The sequence below is a fragment of the Anoplolepis gracilipes genome, chromosome 3 (genome assembly GCF_047496725.1).
Source record: "Anoplolepis gracilipes chromosome 3, ASM4749672v1, whole genome shotgun sequence".
NCBI lineage: Eukaryota > Metazoa > Arthropoda > Insecta > Hymenoptera > Formicidae > Anoplolepis > Anoplolepis gracilipes.
The window spans coordinates 6,102,007-6,120,193 of NC_132972.1; the positions used below are offsets into that span (position 1 = coordinate 6,102,007).

The window sequence follows — 18,187 nt, forward strand, 5'->3', positions numbered from 1 at the left end:
CTGGAAATCTCTCTGAGCTCATATTTAACGAATAATTACATTTATGAATCTTAATCGTTTTATCTCGCAAATTTTAATTTGTAAGATTTTATAGTTACGGATTTAGAACTCTGAAGAGAGAGAGAGAGAGAGAGAGAGAGAGAGAGGGAGAGATCCTAATTTTTAAATGTCATTGAAAATTTTGAAAAACCTTTTTCCGAGAAAGCACTATAAATCTCTAGAAAGTATATATTATTGTTTAGTGCAAAAAACAATAAAACAGAATCTTTTTTATTTACAAATTATTATGTGTGCAATACATATTTTATAATTATTTATTAATATAAAAAGGGAACAAAGATTGTATTTGTTAATGATTCGGTCACTTAATCTACACATACCGCTTAATCATCGCTGGATTGCTCTTGCGAAGTAAAAGAAGAGATATTGTTGGTGACCTCTAAAGTGCTCATTTACATTAGGTACAGGGTTGACGTATAGTTGTCCAGCTGTCGAGTTGTCGAAGGACGACAAGGCTCTTTTTTCCGTTTATGACGCAATACACGAGGGCGTGCAATTGATGACGATTTCATTCTTTTCCGTTTAACTTAGCTAATTCGATGACCCGGCGATATCCTGTATCCTGTTGCGCATTATGCTAATGCGCAAGACAGATTTAATACACGCATAGCGACGTGGCATGAATAATGCAGCAGCTATCCGGAGAGCAGATACGCGCGATAGGCGCGATAGAGATTGACTTACTTGACTAAATACATAGAGAGAAAAGAATTGGGATATTGGTTATATTATCTGTCTGTATAAACGAAGTCGACTGCTTGAATGAATATTGATGCGCTACCACATCGCGCTACGTGTCTCCGAAAAGTCGATACATAATGCTATTGTAACTAATACGCTTTGTCTTTTCACGTTGTTTGCATTATGTCACCTTGAGAACATGACACTTCCATACCTTTTGACTATCGCTGAAAGTAGAGATAATACAGACACTTATATATGTTCATTACTCACGTGAATTACTAATCATATTAATTTAGAACTCGAAACTGCGCATATATTGTCAGAATGTTGCGCATTATTTTTCATATTTAAAAAATTATATTATACTTTATTTTCAGCTGAGCAGAGAAAAAAAAAGAGAGAAGGAAATAGAGGTAATAGTTTTGTAAGAGAGAGAATTAATTTTTTGGAGAAATTATTATTAAATAATTTCTTTATTTTTTTTTTATTTATTAAATAATTATCACATTGTTAATTATTTGTATGCAGAGTTTCACTAATATAATACGTTACTATTAAATACATTAATAAATGATTTAAATAGAAATTTTTAAAAATTAATATATGAAAAACTTTTCAGCTGACATAAATAATTTTAATACGTATTTACATAAAAAGTACTTTCGATATCTGATTATATTCATAAGTGACAATTAATATCTATATTGTACATAAATGCGAGATAAGAAACTCTCTCTCTCTCTCTCTCTTTCTCTCTCTCTCTCTCTCTCTCTCTCTTTCTCTACTCAACTACTCAACGACGAATGCGATACGAAACTCAATTCCCGACGTTACACAATTTCGTGATTTATTACTTGGCTGTTGGTCCGTTTAGCGGGAACAATAGACATAGCAAATTGTTGCGCACACTTGCTCCAACTTGAGGTTTATTTACGTCTTCTTCGGGTGGAATCACGCTTTGTCACCGTTGCCGCATCGCACTAGTTATACCGCAGCACGAAACATGCACACGCGATCGCAACATTCGTGCAACGTATGCACGGGTCGTCACGTTTTGCAATATAAACGGGATTGGAGGGAAGAGGACGGTACTGAACGCGATCGTAGTCTTACATCGTGCATTTACATCTTCTGTAATCTGCGACTCGAGTGGTCAACACGCTGCGCACTGCGAAAAACTCAATTACATCACAAAGGTAGCTTAAAGTCACATATGTGTGCGCGTTACACAATGTATATTTTGGTTATAAGAATTATCACTATCTATCTCGAAATGTTCTTCTAAAAAGCTGGATGACTCATATTTTATTCAGATTTATAAAGTGACCAAAAAAAGTAAGAACGATTATTTATATGTGTGGAAGCCACGTTTTTAATGTTATTATTTTATTTATTTATTTACGAAAGGATAAACAGGAAAAAAAAAACTTTCTTTAGAATACAATTAAAGAGATACAAGTAGGATACATCAGCAAAAATTATAAATATTTTTTTTCATTAAAAATTAAAAATTTAAATTTAAATTTAAAATCTGAATTTAAAAGTTTTTCAATTAAAAATTTAAATTAAAACATTAAAAAGATTTTGTTTAGTTTTTATATAAGAACATTTTACATTATATTGATTGTGTGCAATAGAACATTTTCATTATAATTTTAAAAAAACAGAGAGTTAAAAGACCATTATTTTAATATTATATGTTTTAATTTATTTTGATTATTTTATATTAAATATTTTTTTAAATTAAACTAGACCCTACTTTTCAATTCTCCACTTTTAGTTTTTGCTGATTTTCGCTTTGTTACAATATTTTTTTGTCATTTTGATTATTATAAATAGTTATTGCAAACTTTGAAAATACAAAAATACAGGTCACCTGGTATATATTCAGTCAACTGATCGTCTACAGCGCATCGCGCATACATATGATTCGCATTGCTGTGCGGATATAAGCTATAAACTAGTGTAATAATGTCCGACTGTGATATCGTGGCGGATGAAACAGATGATGAAATTACTGATTCCGTCGAAATTATACATGCACATACCTTAGGCTGCGGCGAATAACGAGTCATGTCGGAATTTTCTGAATGTGAGGTTAGGTTGAGTTCTCTGACGTACGCAGGCGGGATTTAAACAAGTATATACAAGACATACAAGTCTTTGCAAAAACGTAGTTAGATAATTGCATTGTGTCTCTCTTAAAAACCTTTAGATCTCTCTTTCTCTCTTTCAAGATTCTCAGTAGTCATTGCTTGAAAATAATCAAGAGTAAACTGAAATATACTTGTTATCATGCAATTCTTTTGTAATTACAAATGACTTAAGCTTTACAATTGTTGCATTATGGATCATTCACAAAGTATTCACATATCACTTTCTTTCATTTATAATAAATATATAATAAATATTAAATGTATTTTTATGAATTTCATAAAATGCATATTACTACTTTTCACTTAATTTTGTAATGTTATTTGATTTTGCAGAACTTTTGGACAATCTAAGACCAGTGTCACCAAAGCCAGGCTATATGGAGCGCGTAAAGACACCTCTTGGAACTTCCAGTGGAACTACAGATGAAGATGAGCAACCGTTTAGAGAAAGATTTCTAAAAATTAATGTTAGGCATATCACCGATGGTCAGGTAATGCTTTTAATTTTATTTGATAGTTTTAACAGCTCTATTTCAATATATTTATATATATATATATATATTTTTTTTTCTTTTTCAGGGTGTAGTTGGTGGTGTGTTGTTAGTTACGCCAAATGCAGTCATGTTTGATCCTAATGTATCTGATCCTCTTGTTATTGAGCATGGTGCTGAATCTTACGGAGTGATTGCTCCAATGGAGTTTGTTGTTAATGCTGCGATTTATTATGACATTGCGCATATGAGAGTCTCCCATACCGAGTCCGGACATTTGGACAAAAAACCCGAAATTTATTACATGAAGAAACCCCAAATAGATAATCGTAAATGCCAATCTCCGGGAAAAGATGAGAATTTTCCTGAATTAGCGGGTGATGATAGTGAGAGTGTATGCAGCTGTGCAGAGAGGGATGGCGATGCTTTTCCAAAGGCCTTTGAGAGAGAACTTGTAACTCCCACTAATCTCCAAAGTGTAAGTATGCCTCTGCAACAGTATTTGTAATATAAAGTATTAAAATTTTATTTTAACAAATAAATGCACTGTTTGATATAGGAGGAGAATTCAAATTCGACCAAAGATAAAGATAAAGAGAAAGAGAAAGATAGTAGTGACAAAGAATTTTGCAGTGGTGGCCAAGCTAGTAGAACATTAGAAGAACGCAGACGTTCCATGCTTGACCATCATTGGGCAGTTCCTAGTAAAGATCGAACATTTTCCATTGATGATGAGCAACAAGATTCATTAAATTCTGATAAGGTAATATATATTATCGCTAATTAATACTTTTAATGTAACAGAATTAGTCAAATTTATATTATAATTAAATAAAATCAATATAAATAATGATTGCAACAGACGGAACCAGCTAAATCAAATGCCATTCCCGAGGACGAAGAAGGATCTCTAGTCAAATTGTCGTGCCATGATTCTGGTATCGATATCCGTGATCCTAATCCACCAATTCCGATAGTTCAACCTATGCCATCGAAAAAAGTGTACTCAGATGCAGACATTGTTTTATCCTCGGACTGGGTCCCTCCGATAACGATAGCGCCAACAAATGTTACGACCTCGTTAGAAGCAGGTCCTACTCCTATTAATGGCAGAAAGAAAGCCAGCTCAGTATCTTTTAGTTTGGAGAGTAATGCAGAGGAGCAGTCTGAAAAGGATGAAGAACATAAGGAAGATGATAAACAGGAAACTCGAAGGAACAAGGTATATATATTTAAATTTAATATCTATATTATGTCACCATACAGAATAATATTTTCCATAGATATATTTATTTAATTTAACACTTTTTTAAAGATGTTAAAACGTCTATCATATCCATTGTCCTGGATGGAAGGTTTAACTGGAGAGAAAGAGGACGAAAGCAGCAAATCTATCTCTGACAAGGTATCGAGCCTTCCAAACAGCGCGGATTCCCATCACTCTTCTGTTTTCAGCAAAGTTTTCTCAAGGTGAACAAAGTTATATCACGTTACATTGATACTTATTGACAAAAAGATTTTACGTTACTTCGAGAGTTACTTAAATACGATTTTTACAACCGCTTCTATCTTTTCACTTTTCTATGTGTTAAGAATGAATAACGTTCTTGCAAGGAAGCGCATTTATTGAAAAAAATAACAACTTTATCGCCGCGCTAATTTTTATTTTAACTTGCTTTTTGCTATCTTTTAGACTAATATATAGAGTACAAATGAGGTTACTCACACGCAAGCAGAAAGTTGTGCCTTATATAGATTATATGTTATGTTTCTTTGCTGTATAAATATAATTAACTTTAAAAGTTTATTTTTATGGCACATGTATAGCCTCATTTGTTGTACATAGCATATTAGCTACTTATATAGAAAAAGCTTCTCACATGTAAAAAGCATTACGGAATACAAAACTCACGGAAGGAATATATAAGTATGAAGGTACATTAAGAGATAATCAGTCTAGTTTTTTAAAAATTGACAACTATTGTTTGGTCAATTGTGATGAAAGAGAAATTTCAAGATGTTTATGCTTACATTGCTTGCGATATAAATATAGATATTTATTAACGCTTTAATATAATTTCTGATATAACTAACAAAAAATATGTAATGGTGGTGGAAAAAAGCTCGCCGATCAACCTGGTGAGTGACTTTAGCTCCGGCCTGTTTGCTAAAACCCCCAGCGAAGAGAGTGGCGGTAGAGCGGGTGGAACTCCTCCGCTTACCGCCTCCTCTCTCTCTCAGGACTTCGGCAATTTTTCACCTGGTCCAGGAGGCCTCATCGGGTGAGTCTGGACCCGATATGACCTTGCATTGTTGTATCCCTCTTTGCAATCTTTTCTGTTTTTATTCGATCTACTTGATCAATTTTCATATGTGTACTTATCGATTCGTGAATGTTTTATTTCTGTAGAATTCTCTGTCAACGGTATAACTGTTACACAAATATTCTGCATTGATTAAAGTGTTAATATTACAGATATTAAAGAAGAAATTATATACATACACATTGTCTAATAATTATCTAAATTTCACAAATATTTCGAGGATTCTACAGTTAAAATGCTTTTTTTCTTTATACACTCCTTTTTTTGGGTTGTTTTTTTAAGTTTTTCAAGACACTCCGGGATTGAGGGCTCCTGCTTTCAGGTAAATTATACTGTTTTCCAAAAATTCAGTGATGGACACTGCTGTTGCTACTTTCCAGATCGCTTACAGCCAACACATGATCAATTTAACACAGTGTTTAGAGTATCCTCAAGCAGTCACATTGTTATTCCCTCTGTGTACTTGATACACTCTCTGATTGTTAATTTCCATTGTAAAATGTGTATTATATATATTACTTCTGAACTACAAGAATGTGCAAATTAAATATGTAATAAAAAAGCTCAATAGGACATTTTTGATAGTTGACCAACATGTACTTGTCGTTCAAAAGTTTTTGTAATGTTGTTCCATGAAAAGAAATTTTCTTTTCTTTTTTTAATAACTTTATCTTTTATGAATTTTTTTCAGGCGCTCTTCCGTAGGTACCTTTATTAGACAGCAACCTTTAACATCCTCCGGCAGCAGCAGCGTCGACAGTAGTCGAGGTAGTAAAACCTCGACGATTCCGCCGCGATTGGATTACCGCAGTATGGTCTCGGTCGAAGATATGCCAGAATTATTTGTGAGTTTCGACAGTAAGTATCGCTATTATATGCACACATAGAGACATATCCATAATCTTATTTCATGTTCTTATTGGAATGGATAATCTAATTATCGTGAAGGCATATTCCAACAGAATTTCCTTTCACACAAAAAAAAAAAAAAAAAAAAAAAGACACTCATTACTGTTACACGTTCATATATTATATATCATTGATATTAGAATCGATTAGTTATATACATACGATGCAAAGAATTTAAGAAGTGATAAGGAAACGGGATTAGTAGGTGTATCATGCACTGCACTCACTCGAAAATGCATAGATAGCTTTTTAAACAGTGTTGTTTTGTCAATTTATCGCTCCCGTCTTAGGATTCGAGCGCTTTTGGCTATAAATTGTTACAGATTTCTGCAAAAAATGATTTTTCATATTTTCTAAATTCTCAATTCTGTCTTATATCGCCAGGTAGATTTGAAATTGATAACCAAATGCGCTTCCCTTGGTGTATATTAAAGTAGTTTATCGTTGTTTTAGATTTTAGATTATCATTGTTTATCATTGTCAATTCTATATGTCACTTCATTGAAACTGAACTACAACTGAACTATATCGCTTTTATTCGATAGGACACGTATCTAGTATTTATGGAAAAAATAATATTAAGTACTAAAATGACGTGATGTTTTATATTTATTTTCCTTTTTTTATAGTCAGCAATCTTACCTTACCTTTACTTAAACTCTAATTTATATATATATATCTACACTAATATATATTTTTCAATAAATAAGCTCTTGACGAAAAGATTTAACTTAGCAAGCATTTTTGTAACATATCTCTTTACAAACAGAACATATGAATACATTTCTAGAATTTTGAAACCCTTTGTGCCACATTGCATGTAGCGAACGCATCTTGTTTGCACTATTTAAATGATAACTTTTTAATTGCAACTTTTAAAATGTGTACCTTTAGCGTAGAATTTTCAATTTTATACATATATTAATCTCTTCCAATAATCTGATAAAATCGGATAATCGTGTTAAACTAAACTATATTTCTGCAAGATGTGATATGCTCGATTATATTATAGACGTCAGTAGTAACCGTTATATATTTCTCTGCATTGATTACTCAATTATCTTTCTATCTTTTTCTCTCCAGTAATATTTTATTCATTTCAGATTAGCACAACGGGTTTCATTATTTAGATAGCAATAGGTTCATACTAATGCAGTAATGTCATTTGTTTCTGTTGTCCCTCTAGTCCAAGCACCTAATTTTCCCGAACTCGAAGGCCTGGGTAGGTTCATACAGTATTAGCTTGCTCTTCTCCTTGTGTCACGAATCCTCAATTTTTTATTTGCCTCTTTATTTTGAAAAATATCCAACATGTTTTTGTCTGTTCGCGATTTTATTTCCTGTCATGCATTAAACATGATTTGTGCAATTTCACACACGGCGATTACATTGTGTGATAACCGTTATTATATCACTGTAATGGTTATTATTCTATTTCATCACAATTTCTTGCTGCACGTATTTTGTATAAATATAATCGGATTCTTCTACAATATATCTGTACAATCGCTATTTCTGCATTATGTCTATTATCATTAACGTTCTTTTCACAGAATAATTCTTACTCTAACACTCTCTTTTCACCTTTGTTTGTGATAATGTGCTTGCCTCGTTTTCCAAAATTTATTCGTATTTTTGACCTGTTTGTGTATTTGCGTATGTGATTCTCTCATTGTCAGTAGTTCCTCAAGAACTTCGGACTTCTTATCGTAACAAAACTTGTTTATTACGATGTAATCGTAAATCGCACATATGTTGTCTAAACTCGCGGATTATATCGGACGTGTAAAGATAATTCCGTCAATTATGCAACTTTTATTAATTAATAAATATTCGATCTATATTGATAAACACTTCTCGCATTACGCAGAACTGATCCCACGGCCAGCACGTTCCTGCGAAGACCCACCGTTGTACCTGAGGCTACGAACGGGAAGACCGAAGGATAAGAAAATACCGCGATCGACGCCAATTATGAGCTATGGCAAAAAGAAACTGCGTCCCGAGTATTGGTTCAGCGTACCACGCAACAGGTAATACTTTCTCATATTGTGATCTCTCGATACATATTTTTATTCTAATTTGATATATGTATAAGACAAGGGAAAGAAGCGAAGGGATGCGAGTGTTATTAGTTAAGGAGTCATTCGATTTTAAAGTTCTGATTTTAATTGTTTAAAGTGTTTATATAGCCTCTTTGAAATAGTACATAATAAATTTTTTTAATTTTAAGACATATATGAAAAAATTAAACAATAATTTTTTATAATAATGCATAATATTTGATCAGATAGTAAGGAGAGGTTTATAAAATTCTCAAAAATGAAAATTTAAATCTTGGTAAATACACCAAGTAAAATATGTGCTCTGTGCACTTATCAATTTCACAGAAAAATTATTTTCTGCGAAATTGACGCACTAACATCCGCGTTTGACTCTTAATCGCTCAGTTTTCGAATTTACTTGTTTATAATATTTGATTGTTTACATAAATTAATTACCGAAACTTTTTGCGAAATAACATTTTTGTTACGTTTTTATATTTAATAGTTATAATTTTACTCTGAAAATTTAAATGTAAAAATAAAATTTTTTTCTAAAATCTCCAAAAATTTAGAAAAAAATTAATTTGAAAAATTATAAATAGTATTTTTGATATTGTTTTGATGTTTCATTCTGGTAATCACCAAGGTTGTCATATGTAAAACAGGAGACTCACAATTCTTTTTATTTATACATTCCTGAAATCTATATTTATATTAAGACTGGTGTTTTTTTAATGACTGTCGTCTCGTTTTTAACGAGTTGTCGTCGAAAAATTAGAGTTACAGATGCAGCATTGTTTGCGATAAGTCATGATCATTTGATCGTGCCAGAATAAATATTCGCTGAATGTTGTTTTTTTTTCGGGCAGACACGCGTCGGTAATTTTCCTTCATGCGAAAAAATCTCCCCGCGTATTATTTTTGTATGTATGGTCGACTTACGTATACATCCGCGAAGAGCGGCATCCAGAATATATTACGACCGGACACATGCTTCACGTCGCAAAATAGATTTTCGTCTCTGCCGCCGGATTTTCTATTTATAACATCGTTGATGCTTGATCGAGTTTTACTAAGCTTTGACTGCCAGTGTTTTTCTTGCTTTAAACTTGTTGGTCGTGTGTTTAAAAATTATTAGAAAAATGAAATAATGTGAGTACTTTGTGTCAGAAATATAAATTTATACATGTATAGTAAAGTATATATACTAAATAAAGTAAAAGAATATTATAATTTGTGGACAAATAATGCATAATATATTTTTACTTTAGAATCTTTTTTTACTTTATAATTTATTTATTTTATATCTTTAAAAAAATTAAATAAGTGTGTGATAGCTTTAATTTGAAAAGAAAAATAGATATATGTCTCGCTTACATAGTCTGTTTTTGTTGAAAGTTGTTAATCAAGATAATGATCTTAATTCTGAGAATTTTGAATCAATCATCTACCTATATTATTATATCATATAAATCTCGTTGACAGTCCTTTTGAGACTCCACTTGTTTACAAATATCAATCGCTTCTCAGTATCGGTTGTATCGAGCTGCAGACAATTAAGATCGTTCTTAGTTGAGCACTCAGCTGGATTAAGGTCTCTTGAGAACGACCTCGTTTCCATATATCAATATAGATTCTCAGTAATCATGTTCTTAAATCTTATTTTTATCAGATAAATAATATTGTTAAAAATAAAAATCTCATTAACATTTATAAGTGTTTCGAGAAATCGATATGTTGAAACGTGATAGACTAACAATAAGTAGAAATCAAGCCGTTTTATTTAATATCTAACTTTATATAAAAAGTGATGCTGATATATCTTTCTATATATATCATATTATTCATTCTTAAAAAAAATATATTTTTAATATTTTTTATTAACTTATTTATTGAACTATATTGATTTAAAATGTTTTTTTTTTTAATTCTATAAGCCAAGATTATTCTAGAATAGAACATTTTGAAGCATGATGCATTCTCAAAAAATCTAGTAAAGCTATTATAAAATAATTGATTGTTGCTGTATAAAATTATCGTTTTGAAATTTTATTAATTTTTTCTACAAAGAAAATAACAAAAATATTTCTAACAAATATAATTAATAAGTTTTACGTCAAGTGTGTTAAAATATATATATATATATATATATATTTACTTATTATAGTTATTCATATATAAACATATATACTTATTTTTCTATTAATTTCTTAATTTTTAATATTGTATCATCTTTTTTAATTAAAATATCTTCCTCATATTTCTTTTGTAAAAGGGATATTTTAAAATAAATTTAAGAAAGAGTTTATATAAATAAAATTTAATAGTATGATATAAATCAAATGAAAAAAATATTGCAATATAAAGGTGGATTGTGCAGTTTACATTTTTAGAAATGCTGAACATATTTACTATAAAATATTATTACACGCCATGTAATAGTATAACATTTTGATTTGTGTAATAGATTGTTTATAATAATGGCATTTAATAGTAACGAAATGTTAAAATTTATTTTTATACCGTATTATTTTAGTAGTTGACGTAGTCAGAGAAAAACTTCGTATCGATTTAAAAATAGATTAAAGAGAAGTAATTTTTTTTTATTTACGTACGGAGTAGTGAAAATAGAATATGCCTTTATTGTTGCTTTTATTTTTGTCTTAAAAAACTCTTTTTCTTTTAAAACTTACTATTACTTTTCTTTTCATTTCTAAAAACTTTTAGAAAAAAAGACTGTGAAGACTGAAATATGCAATTAGCGATACGCGAGTGCGATACGGCAAACGGTATATGTTTCGTGGCGGGTATGTATATATGAAACAACAAGAGTAGTGCAGGTGTACCAAGCGAATCAGCACGTGACATGTGACATGTATAACGTATAACGAGTCTCGACATTCACGACGTATCTGCTAGTTTTGTTCTGCGTTTTTCGCTCGTTTCTTCCGCGCATCACGAGTGTCACGTGTATTCTGTCAAAATAAGAAGAGCTTTTCTTATAAATTTTCAACACATGGTCTCGTGCGCAGAGTTAAAAAAAAGTCGGACGTCAAACAGGGATCTCTAAAAATATTGCGAGGTTAGAATCGGTCTCTGATAGCTGATAACGATCGTCGCTGCGACATTTTGCGCGAACATCGATAATTCTCGCGTTCCGTAGTGCGGTCAGCTGACGCGCTGTTTGAAGCCGCGGACACGCGTCGTCTGTTGCGTCCTCGAGGAATTATATCTCTCTCTCGTGTTGCGCGTTATCGTCCCTCTCGCTTTTAACGTAGTGTACCGTGCGATCGCGTTGCTATGAATTGGATGAACGCGGTCATGATGAACACGTTCGGCGGTATGATGGATTTTATTTACAATCGACATATGAGGAGAGCGGTGACGAACGTGATGCCCATTCTGCATCGCAGGTAAAGCTCCGCGTTTCACAAGTTTGTGCTTGACGTTGAAGGACACTAATTTGCGCAGCACAAACAGCTTCCTTTTTTTGATAACACAAGATTGATATATTCTCTTTGCTTTTTTTTTTTACAGAGTGGACGATCTATATAGGTTTATTCATGCGTGGGTGCCAAATCTTTACGGCGAACTGGATGAGAATTACTGGCGAGAACGCGGTTATATTCTGTCTGACACCGACACGGACCTGTCGCCGGAATTGTCGCCCCACGAGAGCGGCGAGGGTACGGATTCCACGGAGGAGAATAAAGCTCGCGACGGACAAGGCGATGACATCAGCGAGTTGACAAGGGAGTCCTGGGAGGTGAGTATCTTGTATTTTTTTATATCTTGGCTGTTACAATACGTGAGTTGTATACGCGATATCGACGGGATAGAGCGATGGAAATTATTAATAGAAAGATATTTTTTTCATGATGCTTTAAGATAACATTTAGATAGACTTTATTACGAAGGTGTTTGTTTAATGGAAGATTAAAACCTCTGGACTTTTGTCTGATAAATAAATATATAATAGATTTTTTTATTATCTTTTTGAATGATTATCTCTTTGATACGAGTTATAAACTTATTATTACATAACTTAATGCTTAAAGAATTTTTATATTAATTAGAACTTCAATTTGTGCGTCTCTCACGTTAATGAAAATATGTAATGCGAAAAATTTTGTCGGCTTTTGTTTAAAATTACAGGAAAATTGATTTCAAGCTTAATATAAAATATATAATACGTATCACTAATTTTAATTGTTGCAATATTATATAATTTTTATTGAAGAAAGAAAAGTTATTATTTCTGTTGTTTTCTTTAAATTGCAATGACCTCTTTCCTTGCAATTTTGCATCACCATTCGTATTTATTTCTTTGATAATCCGATCCTCGTGTCGACTGGCTATCGAATATCGTGTCGAGATATGCCAAATATTTCGTGGAATTGCGATTCACCGTTAATGACGATAACATCAAAGTCCGCTCGATTTGGCTCTCGATGTTGGTTACGATTGTCGTCGACGCGTTGAAATGTGCGGCTTCTATCGATATATTCGACGCGAGGATCGCACGAGGTCCGTTAAACCTCGACGATGTCGCGACCGAGAACATCTGCTAAAGACGGCCGATTGTTGATTGGCCGACAGTTGATCAAGGCTCCCTACGTAAAGCTGTACAGCATCCTGAAGACTTCGAGCACATCGGCCGATTCCGAGCAGATCCAGGATTCGGAGGTATCGATTAATCCCTACCTCCCGGTGATCGATATCTATCCTAGGCACCCTAATTGCTCGATGTTGAACAATGCACCTTTTAGATAACATTGCCGCACCCTAGACCCTTGTTAGAACTCTCGGGTGCACCTGACGCGTTGTCAAGCGATGTTGCGACCGTATCTACCGTTTTGTATTTTTTTCCTTTTTTTTTCTTTTTTTTTTTAATCGCTTTACCCGCTTGGATGGTTCGTTTTATCGGTGCATTCGACTACGACTTGTATTACGTATACATTATAATTGTCACGAGAAAATAGTTTATTTAGAATTTCTTAAACCCTCTTCACTCACATTCTCAGTAATGTACGAACATTGATAAACAGAAAATATGAGAGAAATTTTCTCCTCTTTAATCAGAATTTCTCGTTAATAACGAGTAATTCTTTGCAGTTGAACCTTATTTGAGATATATTTATCTTATGGTCTTAATAAATCGCACACCACTGTCGAAAATAGATTGCATGCATCTATCCCTCCTCGGCGTGTAGAAGACACTTGACTAGAATCTAGATGAATGTGCAGCATGCACTCATTCGATACTCTCTAACTCGCGCATGCACATAATATTTTATCGTATCGCATTGTTATTACCGTTTCTCTTTCCTTCTCTCTCTCTCTCTCTCTCTCTCTCTCTCTCTCTCTCTCTCTCTCTCTCTCTCTCTCTCTCTCTCTCTCTCTCTCTCTCTCTCTCTCTCTCTCTCTCTCTCTCTCTCTCTGTTTCTCTCACCATACATTCCAGTGTTTCCTTTTACGACTTCTCGTGGACTTCTATTCCGACTTGATTAAATACTTGTAGAACGCACTTTCCATTTTTATCCGATTCTCACGCGACGGGCACGGTTTCATGCAAATCGCTGTCGCGTCGAAAACAATGAGAATTATCGATTTCAAGGTGAGATGATAATTGCGATAGACATTAGCACCGCATTATTGATGTGTCTGGACTCGGAGCGAAAAACTTTGTTAGCATGAAAAAGTAAATGAAGAAGTGGAAAGCGCGTTACATTTTCTTAAAGAAAATATATTCGGCTGAAAGCACTTGATTCCTTTGTATTAAAAGGTCATTAATATTAATGTTTCCTTATGGAAACGAATATTGGAAACGTGTACGAAAAAAGAGTGAAGTTTAGACATTGAGTGAAACGAGTGCCTTGCGAAATATTAATAATATAGATAGACCATTTTGTGTCGTAGAATCATGCTCTACGAACTGCTCGGACGCTTGCATAATTGATAAGCGAGTTGCATTATTGCATTGATGAGAATTGACACAGTCGGTGTAAATTGACACAGATGTATAACATTTCTTGGGAATATTTCGACGCACTCGTTGTTTATTAATATATAAAACATATACTTTTTTTCTTCGTTTTAAGAGGAGATGGCATATTTAATCACATCCGAATATATTACAGATGATGAGATTAAACTGAGAAAATATTTTTTTTTTTTTTTTATTTAATTTTTTTTACATTTATATTAACATATTTTTCGAAAAAAAATTAAATATATAGAAGAAATCAATACAAGCTTAAATTTCATATAAAATAAAATAAATAATTATACATCTCCCCTTTTGCATTTATAAATACCTCAGGATAAAAGCAAATGGTCAGCCGAAAGAAGATATGACTTATACTGATTATAATCATTTATCGATTTTAGATAACAAAAGTTGGTTTCCTAAAATTTATTGTAAAAAGTCGCAAAAGTAAATAATAAAAGTCGTCAGAATGTATAATATTAGTATAAAAATAATTTAAATATAACAAAAAGTACAAATATATTAGAATAATTCAAAGATTTAATAAGAATATTAAAAATTAATTTTAACATAAATATCTCCAAAGTTGTTCAATATTTTTTAGAAAATGAAGGAAAATCATGTCATTACTGATATAATAAAAGCGAATAATCCATGCGTATTCATAATTAGAGAAATTTTCTGTTTTCAAATACTTCGCGATCTAATTGTTTAAAAATAAAATATTAGATATCATATGTGCATGCTTTCATTTATTTTTAGATGCTTACGCGGTGTTTATCACTTAAAAATCCATCTCAGCTAAAATTTCGCTTAACTATTGTTACACAAGATACACACACAATATATCATGTACAAAACTTTCCACACGCGCGGGAATACACGTTTGATAAAGTCATTAATTTTACACATCAAAAATGAATAGTAGTTATACGCAAAGTTACTTTTCAAATTAAAGGAAAAAATTGGAAGAAATTTTACAATCCAGCAAATAAAAAAAAATTAAGTACAATACATTTCAAATAAAAGGGATAGCGATTCTTGATTTTTATCGATGAGAAGGAACAACTCTTTTTAATATTTTGAATGTTTTTTTTTTTTTTTTTTTTTTAGAAGGTTAATGTTTTTGAGTGAAAGTTTTATGACATAGAAGAGATACTTTCCAAAATAATATTTTTCTATGTAATAGACAGAAATCTCAACTTTGTTCAAGAGATTTATCGGTATGAAAGATTTAGAACGATAGGTAGCACGTGCTGCGCAATCGAGGATGCGCAGTCGTCAGAAAAGCCTCTGCCCCAAGAATATGCGTCGCTCTTTTTCTTCTCCCCCTTCTCTTACTCTTCGTCGCTTATATGAATGTATTAGATTTACTTCGAAAGCTCCAGTCTGACTGTAGTCTTCACAAAGTAAAGCTCGTATTTTCGAATGAGTCTATATATAGAAAGAATACGTAAATAATATCTGTTGACATTACGATATGTGATAGCCACATTAAAATCACTTAACGCAGTTTTAATTAATTTTATTCATTAATATAAAAATTGATTATGGAGTTTAAGAGTCAGTAGATACGATAGTGGTAATTTTTCAAAGAACGTGATTATATATATGTATACAAGAGTGAACAGTATTTCTTTTTGTAACTCTTTTGTGCGTGCTGCATTTTTCCCTTCTTCGGACAAGTTTTGCACAGTTTGAGGAAATTTACAGTTCAAGTGTTAAAACATAATGTAAACATATTTTACAATTTTTCATTTGTTAACGAAAAAAGACAGCGGAAAAAAGTGTATTAACCCGCGATTTTAGTACTCATCAAAGATAACGAAGATGCCGAAGTCAAAAATGCCGAATCCGATCTCCAAGATTATCAAGAGATTCTTGAAAAAGCAAACGAAGGTAAAGGTCAGAGTTGAGACAAACATATCTGCGCTTTTTAATCGCACTTACTTCTTTTCGCGGAGCGAATGTGTCCGATTATGGAATTGTCAGGAATGCAGTTTAGAGTTACGTAATAATGTAAATATGTTTCTCTCTAGAAGCGCGGCTATATCAGAATATCTAATTTACATTGACCCGTACGAGGCATCATATAAAATCAAAGTTTAAGATCTAAATTGTTGACGCGAAAGATTCCCAAATTGTGAGTTTTATAGCATATTTATTCGAATGAAAAATTATTTTACGAATAGAATAAGAATTACTATTGTTATGTATATGCAAGGTATCCGAAATAAAATAGACTAAATAATTCGTAAACAGTAGATGTTAAAAAATAATTTGTCAAATAAAAGTTGTGGGATATATAGCGGGAGTAAGCTAGGTATGATGTCATTACTATACCACTACTTTATATTTCAGTATCTGTCCGACTCAGTTTTTTAAATGGAACCGTCCCAATTTTTTTATATAAATTGATTCCTCTTAATATTTAGCGTAAAAGTTATAAGAGTAGGGGATGGCCAAAAATTAAATAATTTATGTAAAATTTTATCAACTTAAAGTATAAATATCTCGTAAGCTATTCAATTTTTGGCCATCTTATAACTTTTTAGGAATATTGCGAAGAATCGATTTATATAAACAAATTAGGATGGTTCCATTAAAAAAACCAAATTGAATAAATGTACGCCAAAATATGAAGTAGTAAGGTGATGACATTCCCAACTTGACCTTTATATATTCCACAACTTTTATTGGGACAATTATTTTCTAACACCTACCTCTTACGAGTTATTCAAGTATTATTTTATCACAGACATTCTGTATTTTATATTTATATACATATATAAAGTTTGTATGTTATTTTTATATTGTGTACTGTACCATATATTTGAATCAAATGATTATCGTCAAAGAAAAAGAGTAAGAGGAAGGAAAAGATGGCTGTTATTTTTAAACTAAAATATGTAGCAATTAATATATTAATTTCTTCATTTGCGAATATTTCATTTAAAATCAAATTTGTCAAGATAAACAAATATTTATAATATTTTTTTTTGCCCGTATAATAAAGCAATTCACGAACGCATATTTACGTATATTTATTTGCACTCTATTTCATAATAACTAATTTACACGCCGATAGTTTGAAAAGAGCAACTGTTTGTAGTTAAGTATGTATTTCCAACCGGTCTTTAGTTGAGTCTAAATAAACTCACCTTTCATCGAATTAGAGACCGTCTCTACAAAGTGCCGGTCCGAATCAACATCTATTTAAGTTTTGAATTGTTACAAATCAATAATTTATTACCGATTATCAATATATTTTAAATAAGTGAACAGAAATTAGAGTTAAAACAGTTTTTGAAAGGAAAAAAAGAGAAAAATGTATAAAAGCAAAAGATTTAAAAAGTTTTCTAAATTTTTTTGTTTCCTGTTCTTTTTTCGTGAAATCGATTCTTTACAATAAATCATTTAAACAAATTCGAAATATTCAAATTCATTCATAGGTTTTGGGAAAAAATTTACAATCTGTGATAAGAAACAAATTTAGGTGCAAATTTTAAAAGGTGAAAACGAAAGAAAG

The 18,187-nt window shown here is 31.9% G+C and overlaps 1 protein-coding gene and 1 long non-coding RNA gene across 18 annotated transcripts in view; one reads left to right on the forward strand and one right to left on the reverse strand.

Moving 5' to 3' along the window:
- Mtd (TLD domain-containing protein mustard) overlaps nucleotides 1–18,187 on the forward strand; it is a 131,240-nt gene that overhangs the window by 96,314 nt on the left and 16,739 nt on the right. For 10 of the 16 annotated variants that reach the window (XM_072888357.1, XM_072888360.1, XM_072888355.1 and 7 more), the window contains 10 exons: nucleotides 3,234–3,391; nucleotides 3,480–3,869; nucleotides 3,951–4,154; nucleotides 4,254–4,613; nucleotides 4,707–4,861; nucleotides 5,515–5,673; nucleotides 6,407–6,573; nucleotides 8,495–8,657; nucleotides 12,207–12,435; nucleotides 13,269–13,355. In XM_072888357.1, coding sequence (XP_072744458.1) covers nucleotides 3,234–3,391; nucleotides 3,480–3,869; nucleotides 3,951–4,154; nucleotides 4,254–4,613; nucleotides 4,707–4,861; nucleotides 5,515–5,673; nucleotides 6,407–6,573; nucleotides 8,495–8,657; nucleotides 12,207–12,435; nucleotides 13,269–13,355 — 2,072 coding nt within the window. Of the gene's footprint in view, nucleotides 1–1,747; nucleotides 1,941–3,233; nucleotides 3,392–3,479; nucleotides 3,870–3,950; nucleotides 4,155–4,253; nucleotides 4,614–4,706; nucleotides 4,862–5,514; nucleotides 5,674–6,406; nucleotides 6,574–8,494; nucleotides 8,658–11,543; nucleotides 12,083–12,206; nucleotides 12,436–13,268; nucleotides 13,356–15,793; nucleotides 16,558–18,187 lie in introns of those variants that run through there. The other 6 variants (XM_072888361.1, XM_072888351.1, XM_072888352.1 and 3 more) reach the window with 6 other exon arrangements.
- LOC140663851 (uncharacterized) lies at nucleotides 282–2,878 on the reverse strand. Of its 2 annotated transcripts, none has more exons than XR_012046349.1 (3): nucleotides 2,793–2,878; nucleotides 1,535–1,912; nucleotides 282–968 (listed from the first exon to the last, which is right to left on the reverse strand). It is a non-coding gene; the product is annotated as an uncharacterized lncRNA (long non-coding RNA). The 2 variants fall into 2 exon arrangements; XR_012046350.1 differs by lacking the exon at nucleotides 2,793–2,878 and adding an exon at nucleotides 2,621–2,763.